General features: G+C 35.7%; 1 protein-coding gene across 5 annotated transcripts in view; it reads right to left on the bottom strand.

The window, feature by feature from the left end:
• Positions 1 to 10,221, bottom strand: part of LOC111443358 (Niemann-Pick C1 protein-like) — a 15,859-nt gene extending 5,638 nt beyond the window's left edge. The window contains exons 1-24 of one of the 5 annotated variants that reach the window (XM_023081142.1): positions 10,007 to 10,221; positions 9,069 to 9,142; positions 8,815 to 8,914; positions 8,603 to 8,710; positions 8,082 to 8,198; positions 7,287 to 7,437; positions 6,659 to 6,906; positions 6,378 to 6,566; positions 5,885 to 5,961; positions 5,687 to 5,804; positions 5,088 to 5,171; positions 4,846 to 4,941; positions 4,591 to 4,692; positions 4,349 to 4,417; positions 4,071 to 4,166; positions 3,872 to 3,979; positions 3,092 to 3,205; positions 2,803 to 2,886; positions 2,512 to 2,640; positions 1,616 to 1,814; positions 1,393 to 1,533; positions 1,221 to 1,264; positions 298 to 381; positions 141 to 209 (exon numbers count right to left, since the gene is read on the bottom strand). In XM_023081142.1, coding sequence (XP_022936910.1) covers positions 141 to 209; positions 298 to 381; positions 1,221 to 1,264; positions 1,393 to 1,533; positions 1,616 to 1,814; positions 2,512 to 2,640; positions 2,803 to 2,886; positions 3,092 to 3,205; positions 3,872 to 3,979; positions 4,071 to 4,166; positions 4,349 to 4,417; positions 4,591 to 4,692; positions 4,846 to 4,941; positions 5,088 to 5,171; positions 5,687 to 5,804; positions 5,885 to 5,961; positions 6,378 to 6,566; positions 6,659 to 6,906; positions 7,287 to 7,437; positions 8,082 to 8,198; positions 8,603 to 8,710; positions 8,815 to 8,914; positions 9,069 to 9,142; positions 10,007 to 10,051 — 2,646 coding nt within the window. In that variant the 5' untranslated portion in view covers positions 10,052 to 10,221. The other 4 variants (XM_023081143.1, XM_023081146.1, XM_023081144.1 and 1 more) reach the window with 4 other exon arrangements.
• Between the last annotated feature and the right edge of the window lie 2,042 nt (positions 10,222 to 12,263).

The raw sequence follows: 12,263 nt of genomic DNA on the forward strand, positions 1-12,263 counted from the left end.
AAAAAAAAAAAAAAAAAAAAAAAAAAAAAAAAAAAAAAAAAAAAAAAAAAAAAAAAAAAAAGGAAAAAGAAAAAGAAAAAAAAGAAAAAACAGAAAGGAATCTCTTGAAAATGTAAAATGAGACAAATAAAAATAAAAACCTGGAGATAAGAATCTTTGGGGAGGACAATCTTTTGTTCCAAACCAGCTTCAATTCTGGTGCATAGTGCCTGTAAAATTTAAGATAATGGAAAATTAACACCAGATATAACAAGCATGGTGAGGGAAACTAATAACCAGACGAGATGAAGAACTCACAATGCTTGCCAATGTGAACCCAACAAAGATGGATATGACAACTATTTTGACTCCCCAGATGCTAAGCACAGGGGCATGGATCTCCTGGATAGACAAAACATGGGGTGTGAAATAGAAAACAGCGCAATTAAGAGATGTCAAATATTATGCAGACATTGTCATATGGAAAAGATAAATGTTTCAAATAAACTGAAAGTGTAAGAGGAAGACACAAGCTTCAACATCTACCTCAACTCTGATGAATTATAGCAGAACTAATGGAACATACAACCATCTATTTGGAGTATGACTGTAATGAATGAGAGCAAATACAACTGAAACCTAATATCATGTTTGCTAAAAATAAAACTCTTAATCAAGAACAAAATAAAAGGCGTTGTCTTAGATTCAAGGCAGAAATCAAGCTCACGAAAAGAGAGGAAAAGAAAGGGAAAAAGACACTGAAGCCTACGTAAAATTGATAATAAGATGGACTTGTCATTCAATCCAAAACTAGTTATGTTCTTGGTTTGAGACTTTGAGTGTGGACCTCAGGAGTCAGATAGCTAGACGCCTACTTATTTTACCCCATCTTTAGTTTCTAGCTTAACGTCATTAATAAAAGAACCTAGTAAACAACACCAGGAGGATGACAAGAAAGACTCAAATGTTACACACCCATAAAAATTACTATCTAAATGATATAATTCCAATTTTTATTTTGTACTTTTTCGTTCAAAATATCTCACAGTTCTCTTGGACACAAGTGGAATCCCCCCGATCATAAGTTTAACTGGTAGAAAAGAACAAATGTAGCATATTTGTCAAGGGTACACATTTACGTGGTGTTAAATTATATGATATCCAAGTTAATATAACAGCGGTGGATTGAGCTTTTTTCCCTCCAAGAAGCACAAAAATTTATATTACACTTAGAAAGTTACCTTCATGTATCGGGCTAACAAGCCAGGATTCCTCTGAGTGATGCCTAAATAATATTCAACAAGGCAATGCATCAGCGCAACAAAGTGCAATGAGTTTGAACAAACACATACACACACACACACAATTACTTTTTTAAGGAAAAAATGATATAAAAAGTAAGTAAGATACTACCTTTATCACTTCCAGCATATCCTGAGTTCTTAATACACGGAAAACAATCAACTCTCTTATCCTCAGTTCTTAAGAAATCAAATACTATGAGAGCAACAAAAGCTGTAACTTGCAGCAGGAAGTCCAGAAGAACGGCCAATGCTGTATAAGAAAGTGAAAATGGTGATTGAAAAACTATATCTCAAGCATCCTCGAGAGCTTTGCAATGGACAAACACTCAAACCTGCAAACATGGAAAAGACACGGCATGCTGGCATAGGAATGAAACTTCCAACTGCAAATGCAAGAACCTCAGATAAACTTGCTAGTGTTATGGATGGTCCAACTTCTACGAGCGCATTGCTAATTCGTCCTTCTAAAGGCAATTCTACTGACTGCCGTTTAACAGCATGTACCAATATACACATGTTATCCACTCCAACCTAATATGTGGATGAGAAATTTTTTTAGAAATGAACATAAAAAGGACTTCACAAAAGAATGCATCAACAGTTACATTTTTAAGAGCATATCCAAGAAGAATGCTAACCATCGTGATTTAAAAATATGTAGCCTACAGTGGATAAACTTTTCAAGAAAGATATAGGTCTTGCCAAAGCATCGATTCAGCTTTTGCTCATTTGAAACAAAATTGTTATCAAGTGAAATGAAATTTTGGGTATATGGAGCTGTCACTGTAAGACATTTTCTGTTCCCAAAATCTTAAATTCTGAAATAATTGCCAATAGCACGTGAACGAGTTGACGAGTTATGCAACAATCTCATTCTTCAGGCAAACCAACGTATTCTAAGTTTCAAAGTTCGCAACAAAATTTTAGTTTATACAAATAACAACCCACTCCCTTCATCAGTACCCAAACAGAAGAACAAGAAGCAACGGAATTGCAATCCTAGAAAACATTGTAGTTCGTATTGGCAGGTTGCCAATTGAGCATATAAAAAAGCACACAAAAAGTCATCAGAGTTTGCACAGGATGTTAAAAGTTAACAAAGCAAGATTGAACTGATATGATCATCTGAGCATGGAGTCCAACTATGGCAAGTCCAGAACAGGAATATCAATATGAAATCATAATCAGGAAGGCAATGTTAGAAAAATTGGATGAAGACAGAACTTACTGCCAGAACAAGGAAAGGGATAACTTCCATAATGATTAGAGTAGATTTGACTCCAATTGCACTGAAAAACCCGACTGATCCAAGAACAGACAACATGACAAGAACAACTCCGGAGAGACCAAGTAACACCTGATCATAGAAAAGAATCATAAGCATATCAAGGCAGAAACTCCAACGCTTGGGAAGAAACATCAGAAAAGTAGAGAATAATCTGATCAAAGTGGAAAAGGAAATTAAAGATGAAGGGCCAAAGTAGAATTAGATTATGTTATAAGCCTGCCCATTACGTACCTTTGATGAAACAAAAAAAGTAGATAAATGTGGTCTATCGCCCAGAGTAAGAGATATGTAAGCAAACATCACAAGATAGCTTATCTGCAGTTTAATTAGGTAAACGGGTGAATTGTCAATTAAGAAGAAACATGACACGATGTGTAGCCACTGCCACACTATCAAAAGTAAAATAATATAAAACTATAATGCAAATATCAGGAAAAAAAAAAACTAAAATAAATCATACGGACAGAGAATGATAATTTAACTGTACAACACAAGAGATTATCTCTAAAAAAGAACTAACCAAGATTGTGATGACATCAGCAGTACTCTCTCTTTTTAATTCTTCTTCAATGGAACTTTCCGAAGAAAAAGAAAGCGTCAAATTTTGAGATTGCACCATTGTCAATAACTCGGTCTATCACAAAAGTAAATTAATATCAAGAAACTTCATTCACTCCTAGAAGACGGACAGACACCATAGCATTAAAATAAAATTATAAAACAATGAAGGAAGAAACCAATACAGAGTCTAAATAACTAGAGCCCGGGAGTTATAGAGCCTAGGAAGAAGAATGAGATTGGTAAGAAAAGCATGGGAATTGAGGGATGTGTGGATGTATATGAGATTGGGATTCATTAGGCTGTGCATGTAAAATGGTGTTTGTTTATTATTACAAAAGTAACACTTTTTGGTTAATAAAAATATGGAAAATGGAAAATTTTTGTTTAATCTATTACTTATTATCTATGATCTTATTGTATTACTTGTTTAAACTACTTAAAGTCCTAGTAAGGTTTTAAAAATATATAATTGGTTATTTGTTAATAAATAATTTCATGACGATTGAATGAGGACGAAATTTATTCATCTCAAACACAGCTTGGGCTTAACAAGCTAAGGATTATTAAACCCACAGCCCAAAACTCAACTCCAAACACCACCTTAAGAACAACAACTAAACTTCAAAATTAGGCAATATTTCACTCATGGAAGTCACTTCACAATGAAGGTAAAGTATATTAAGAGACACAATTTAAAGAGAGGGAAAGCTAATGCACAGAAACAGAATAAGAGATAAACCTTAGCCAACTGAATGAAGGCTTTCTCCCAAGCCACAGCTCGACCAGATTCATTCCCTTCTTTATTAATAGCATTATTCACTGGATAAGTTATTAAGAACGCAGAAGCCTGTCTTGAAAAACTAATGGTAAGATAACTATGGAGATTAATTTATTAAATTAGATTATCAATTAACAAGTAGGTAAGTCTGATAAATTACTTCTGAATAATTGTTCCCAGAGTATCCCCCTAATGCGGTGCTTGGATCAAGAGGAGCTTTAAATGCACTCCTGCAACTGTCTGCAGAGGAGTAATGCTGAAACAGAAACAAATACAAGAAAACAAAAGATTGTCAAATGCGCCCACAGGAGAAGACAATACAAAAGACTTCTCTAATCTACTTTAAAAAGTTACAAGAACTCTAATAGGGCTCATGCATTTAAATTGTCTACCATCTAACAATCAAAACCGAATCAGAAAAGGAACGACATATAATACCTCAAAACAATATTCAAGGTGTTCGACTCCTCCATAGTTATCAAAATTTTCTGGATTCATCTGGAAATACTGTCAAATAGAGTGGATACCTCAGCAATAAATGGTAAAATTATGCTCTATAAATTAAAACCACAGGAATGACAACCCGGTAAAAAATTATATGTTGTTTCAATTGAAATATTTCAATGGATGTGTATTTGTGTTTATAAGATAAGATCAAACTAGCAAACCATAATATCCACCTGCAGGACACTCTGGGTGGCACAATCACGATCCAATGGCTTCAAGCAAATGTCATTTAGAGATACACTTGAACCAGAATAATTAGCTCGAATACCATCTATCTGTAAAAATTGACATGTGCAGTAGAAATTTTGAGAAGGATACCATCATATGTAAATAGCACATTAAACTATGGGAAGAAATATCCCAAGTAATAAAGACGAATCCCATAATATAGAAATCAATCCTAAAGTGTTATTCTAGCAACAACATACCTTCTTTTGTATGCCAAACAGTAACTTAACATTGTTATCATTCAAAATACTTGGCGGCTTTCCGTGCTCAGTATCTGGAACTGTGGCTATTATAATCTAGAAAAGAAATATGGCATTAGAAGTTGTCTGAATACAATAGCAGACGATAATCCTTCTCCAACCCAGCTTCACAATAGGTATGATAATCCACTAGTTAAAAATGATTTTAATAGTTCGCGGAATCATTAAACAATAGTCTCTACCTGTTCAATCCTATAAAAAGGGGCTAAATGTGTGTCAAAAAATTCCTTCTCTTGGGATGCTCTGCTTCCTGGTCCTACCCATAGCTGAAACAAATACAGAAATCATCAAAAGGCCAACAACTGACATTTGGCTAGAATTATAAAATAATTAATACAAGGAAGAATTTGAGGATGGTTCTAATTTAAAAGCCTTCATGAAAACTATGATAAGAAACTTGAAGTGAAACACAATAACATGTTTTACTGTAAAAAAGGAAAACAAAACTTTCTTCACTGAATTATATAATAAAAGAATGTAGTAAATTCACTATATGTTACCTAGATTCTGACTTGAATCAAAACCATTATAAGCAGATAAGGGAAAGAGGTGCCCAGCGATAGCACTCATCCATAACAAGGAAGACTAACAAAAGTTGTCACATCATTTGCTTATCAGTCACATTAATATATATATGTGTGTGTGTTTGTGATCCACATATTTGCATCTTTTTGACAAAAGTTGTCACATCATTTGCTTATCAGTCACATTAATATATATGTGTGTGTGTGTGTGTGTGGGACTTTTCCTTGTCATCCATTTGAAGCTCGCCATATTATACCTTCTCAGGCCTTGTCTCCACCTTGAAACGAATGAGGCCTAAACACAGAAGAAGAACAATGGCGAGTGATGAAATCAACACCAATGTTGGATTTCTAGCCACCCATTTCCCATATTTCCTGAGAAGGCACACGAACAAGAATAATCATAAATGTTATTTTTACATCTGAAATAGTAAAGCAGCATTGACGTTCAGTACCTATAAAAATTGGACATGTATCCCTGGACAACTGAAAGCTGAATCCTACTTCTGATTTGAGGAGCATCTTCAAGCATCTGAAGTATATGAATAGTGAGCAGAAAAACTTCAGTCAACCAAATTGAAAAATTAATGTTAATTTCAAATTGAAATAACTGGTAGAAATCAAAGGCAAAGAATGACTGGCAGCAGCTAGTATCTTGCACGACTATGGTTACTTTTTAAAAAAGGGATTTACTATGAAGTATTAGCAAAGAAATTTCTTGTAGTTGACCAAGGAATCTGTGTAACGCGCAACATCAACAATTAATAAGTATCAACTAAAGAGCATATACAGAGTTGTTTGAGAGGAGACTCGTGAACCACAATAAACATCACCCTATTAGCGACATAGTACCAACATGAAGAGCATGAGGTTTAATGGAAAGTTAATCTAAGACAGTCCATTAAGTTAAATGAAGATAGCATAAAAGAAATGTCGGAACAAACGAACCTGCATTGGCAAACTTTCATCCTTTTGCCTAGTAGCAGAATGGAGACTGCTACCATCCATAATATTCGGCATTGTTTTAGTTCCCGAAGAAGGGCTCTTTTGAGATTTGCGATAAAACAAACTCCATCCAAGAAAAGCAGAGGCAATTATAATGTATAGGATACACAGAGCGAAGTCGACACATTTGACCTATAGCAATTAGAAAAATAAATCTTTAAATACAATATGCAAAACTAGCACACACAAGAACAAGACGGCCAGTTTATGCAGTATTTTCTCACCTTGAGAGACCCAATTCTCACTGAACAAGAATTTTTTCTATGGAAAACGGGGGTTGAAGTACTACTGCAGACGGGAGCTGAAGGGCAATCACCACAGGAACATCCTAGTGAAGTATCTCCACAAGAATAAGCCGATACATTCATATGCTTCATTCCAGATGACTCAGACATGGTAGAGGGAAATCCAATAGCATATGGTGAACCAGGCATGCTAGGACTAGCTCGTTTACCGATAAAAGCAAACCACTCTGCCCACAATCATACCAATGCCAAATTTTAGAAGAGAGCACACAATAAAACAATCTTTCATATATATATATATCAAAGATATGATCCGTTCACACTACAAATAGTGGGGGAAAAGGGAAAAGAAAAAAAAAGTAAAATAAAAAAAGCTACTGGCTAAGGTAGAGAAAATAACCCGCTCTCAATTTTTTTTCACACTTGGGAGTACCTCTACTTCTTCCCCATCAATACTTTTCTTCCATTCCCTTACTCCACAGAAAAATATTACAAAAATACTTTCTAATTTGGGTACATAAAAAATGTGATGATCTCGAGCTTGTCCAGCAATCAAATAGTGTATGAGAGTGCACATACATGCATGAGAGGAAGAGAGAATGTTAACCTTTGAAATTTTGAGCACCAGCACCAATAAATTGCATGGCTCGTGTGTTCATCGTACCAAATTTTACATCTTTGCAGGACTCAAATAGTCCTTCACCAAAAGCATCAGCTACATAATAATCAATGGCATCAACTGTAAGGCTGCTATTAACCTAAGCATAGAGACAAGTCATTAAAATTCAATGTGGCCTTCCAACTGCTCGATATATGAAGAAGTCTAACATTCAGCTAAAGTAAGAAGAGATCATCATAAAGAGGTCAGCATTGGGAAAGAGCATGCAGAGAAAATGCATAGAAATTCTAGGCAAATGCAACCAATATGCATGGTGATTATTGACAGGGACTGGGAAGAAAGGGAAAAAGACTGGAATTTGCTTGCATATAAGCTCAAATCTCTGGTACGAAGATCATCTGCAAAATTGCAGAAAACTAGACCGCAATATGGAATTAACAGTTTTAGACTATGATTCTGTGAAAAAGAAAAAATGTCATTAATCATTGTTTATATTGAAAAGAAGTGAACTACATTATAACCTCGCTCTTATATATCCTAATCTTTTCCAAACATCTATGTGCAATTACTTGGTAAGTGATTGCTTTTATGACCTCCTACTCGTCTTAATAATAAAAGAGAGATTTCATGGGAAGAGCAACTAATATCTGCCTCTCTAGCAGGTTCATCTTTGCTTGGAAGTTATGGAAAACAAAGAAAACAAACACGTAATTTCTAAATAAATGCTACTTACTAAGTGAATGGCATAATTATATAAGTTTTATAAGAAAAAAGTGTTCTAACCTTTAAAACAGAAGTTACATTAATGAATAAGCTCTGATTTGGAGAACAGGTAAGCTCACAGAATAGGTTCAAAAAGTTTCTTAAGCATGCTGGACAACCAACAAGAAACGGAATAGCCTGCATAAAATACACGAGTCATATTATGGGCCAAGAATTTGAAGTACTTTCATTAAAAGAAGACACGAGAAAGCTGAAACTTGAAAGTTCCTTTAACACTACAAAATGTAACGCATTGCACATTCAGGTATTAAACAAAAATCAAAAGGCTAATTCTTCCGTGCAGAAGAACTAATACCCAGAAAAGGGCTGTACAGTGCGTATTTTCCGCTCTAGAATACAGGGGCATGCATTCTAATATTTTACATGCATTTTAGTCAACAAGCAATATATATTAGTTTTAGAAGAAAAATGCATATAAAAATTCTCATGATGCATTATTCGACCTGCTATCAGAGTGCATTGAGTATCTCTGCAACTATGAGACAGCAGTATTAATAATACAAGCCACTTAGAGATCTTACCTGCATAACTTGTGATCGTAGGGTGTCAAATTGTTCTTCTGTGCAACAAACATTGCCAGTAATAGTTGGACATAGACTTTGAATCTTTGATGAAAGAAGATTGTCTGGCTGGGAACACGATAATTTGTGATCATAAAGAAAAACCAGCTAAACCTGCATATTTTATTTTAAAATCGCCACCAGTGCTAAAATATGGATAATCAAAAGTGTACCTGCACAGATGGGGTACCAGTCGGACAGTTCAACACCTTACCATCAGGTCGTTTTCCACAGATACCATACATTGTGCAATATCCTTCAGAATGTTTTTCCCTTCAATGGCGGAGAAAGTAAGCCTTATTAGAAGATTCAAGCGAAAAATATTCGCAGCAATAAATGCTTCAACCAGATAGGGAATGAGATGTGTAGGAAAATAAATAACTATTCTAATGAAACGCAGAAGGGTCAACCAAAATGGAATGCATACCCTGATGTGCCATTCGTAGATAACAGCAACCGTATGTTAGACCTCTCTGCATACGCTAGGACAAAATATAGAACCTGCACATGTCTCTCGACTTTTAGTAAGAAATCAGGGTCGGCGATCGTTTCTATGAATCTCACAATAAACTGAAGTTCTAAAACAAATGGCGAAAACCATAAGAAAAGCATTAGTTAATGGTAGGTAAAACGCTAGACAACTTTCGCTCTGATTGGAATCGACACAAGTTCATAAGAGTTAAAGACTCCACGTCTGGGAATTAAGTTTTAAGCCACTCAAGATGCCCACTAATCATTCGCGTAAATGGATCCTGGAAACTAGTTCCCAGTTTGGATAAGAGACCATTTTCAGATGCGTGAAGCAAACTCACAGTCTCATAAAGCAGAGCGGGAGTTTTTACCCTGACGCACATCCCCATTGCAGATTACCATTATTCCAAGTTCATAAGAAGAAAAGACACCAAGTCTGGGAATTAATTTTTAAGCCACACAAGATGCCCACTAATCATTCGTTTTAAACATTTTCAGATGCGTGAAGCAACGTCACAGCTCCTAAAGCAGAGCCGGACCTTTTACCCTGTTGCTGAAAGTATTCGATATATAATCATTGCCAAGCTCCTCCAACCTTGTCGTATTCTTCTTCCGAATACGGAAGCTAAAACAAAACAGTTAAACAGGAAAAGAAACGAGCGAGAGGAACAGTAGTAGACAGCACACTTTTGACGATTCATAATTTCCATTTCGCAGTATTCGTTCATCAACCAATCACATAAACACGGCATGATAGAGACAAAAATACACAGAAGAATTCACCAAATCCTAACGTCTGGAAAGCGCGGCCAAAGCAAGTAATAAAGAACATACAAACGGATGAAGACAGAAGCGATTCAAGAACAAAAAACGTTACAGCTACAGAATTCTTGCCTGGAGGAGATAAATTGACGCGATAAACCCCAAACGGAGCCTCATTGTGGCGCAGATCAGTAGAAGATGAGTTGGGTGCAAAGCACAACAAAACCGCCAAGAAAGGAAAGCGGGAGTGAAAAGGGAGCCACAGGAGTTGAACTAGAGTCAAGACAGGCTTATTTATAGTTATTGAGGACAGAGTAGGAAAGCCGGATTGTTGGCGCTGGCAGCAGCTTCGCGGTTTACGAGAGAGGGGCAAATAGAATCCGGTTAGGAAGTGAAAGATTGTGGTTATTTACGTGAATAGCACCGCTGCTTTCGGTTTGATTGTCAAGCGGGCCCGCATGACAATGATTTTTGTGTATAATATAATTTGGAGGCAGCCCGAGGGTTTTTCAGTAAATGCAATTGATTAACTTTTAAAGTATTTATTTTTTAAAATTAAATGTATTAGTAAAGAGTTAATATAAATTCTGGCAAAATTTTGGTAGTGTAGTGTGAAAACAAGAAAAAGTGGGGGATGAAAATGTAATATAATTCCAGATGTAGGCAAATTCCAAAGCCCCAACTACCGCACATTTAAAGCCAACACATTCTGAAAGTCGATGTCAGTGGAATAATAATTAAGCTTCGAACAAAGCCCACTGAGCGGTGTTGTTATATTTTTGTCAAAGATGGTTTCAAATAATGCCCAGAAAACAGGGAAGTCCCAGTTTAGACAGGTTCTCGTAAATGATTGTGAAGTGAAAATGAGGAGGAGTAGAAGCAAAAGGGATGGCTGATTGAAGAGTAGAGAGTAGAGAGATTTGTGGGTAGGAGGAGAAGGAGGTGGGAGCAATGATGATGATAACGAGGAAATAAAGTGAAATATCTCTCTCTCTCTCTCTTTGGGGCCTTTTCGCAAACAGATGGTGAGCCATTCATCTTCATCATTGCTACTCATTTGACGCCATCATCGCTACTCATTTGACGCCATCGGCGCCACGCCTCGATCATGCACAAACCGAATATTAAACTAAAAACTTGCCATCTCGCTCACATGCCGCCTGACCCCTACCCATTATGTAGGGACTCACTTCACTCTTTGCACCTACTTCTAACAATTCAAGCTCCAAATTCTGGCCAACTCTTGGGTCTACACTGTTAGAACTGTTCGAACAGGCAATCCCAATCCCAATGCCATTGCCAGCCGGGATTATGTACTACCCTTTTTAGTTTATTCTCTCTGGGCGCGAGGCTCCGATCTGAGATTAATACCCATTTAAGAATTGGGTTTAAAAAGTTGGGGGCAAAAATTTTCACTAAAGCTTGAAACTTGAGTATTTGGGAAAGGGAATAAAGTGGCATAGGAGTGCCTAGTAAAAAAGAAACACCCTTTTTTTTTTTTTTTTTTAAGCATATATATATTAAGGATGTTTATTGAAGCCTAAAAGGTAGCCAAAAAGGAATTTTTGTGGTGGCATGTGCACAGGCGAAATGACCAAAATGCCCAAAATAGAGGATATAAATTAACACCAACAATCTTGCTGACCGTTATTTCATACCCCAAATTTGCACTCGAGTAGCTTGCATTGTTAACTTTATAGCCGCCTAATATTTAAAATTTCACACCACACCACTTTTTAATATATATATGTAAAGAATTATTTCAAAACACATGGATTAGAGATTTACACATATTTAACTTTCTCTAAAACAAAATATACAAATAATTTATATATATTTAATTTTCAAACGTGAATTTTGAAATAGATAAATAAACTATTTGGAGTATTAATGAAACTATTTTGAGTATTAATGATTTAGGTGAGACTATCGAGGACAGGTGAATGGGTAGAAACCTGTTACACAAAAACTATTTGGGGGTCAACAAAGAATTAAAGAGATGGTCCCGGAAAAAGTTGTTTTCATTTATTAAATGTGTCTAAATGATAAAGAGTATGATATTATCTATTTTGAGCATAGATTCTCGTAACTTTATCTTTGGGTTTCTTCGAAAGACATCGTACTAATAGAAATAGAAATACGTAGTTTTGTGTTCCAATTTTTGATACCCAATTGGCTTAAAAACAAGTGACAGATAATTGACATGCCTAAAAAGCTAGAACAAGGCATGTCCACCCAATCCACAATTATATCACCATCATTATTTCATTTTTTTCTTTTCTTTTTGGTTCAAATCTCTCCCTCAATGAATCTGGCAGGTGATGGCATTAAATGCGTATAAATGGATTAGACCTAGAAAAGTCAAGCATATTTATTGAATAAAACCACT

The sequence above is a fragment of the Cucurbita moschata genome, unplaced genomic scaffold, assembly GCF_002738365.1.
Source record: "Cucurbita moschata cultivar Rifu unplaced genomic scaffold, Cmos_1.0 Cmo_Scf00005, whole genome shotgun sequence".
In the NCBI taxonomy this organism is placed as follows: domain Eukaryota; kingdom Viridiplantae; phylum Streptophyta; class Magnoliopsida; order Cucurbitales; family Cucurbitaceae; genus Cucurbita; species Cucurbita moschata.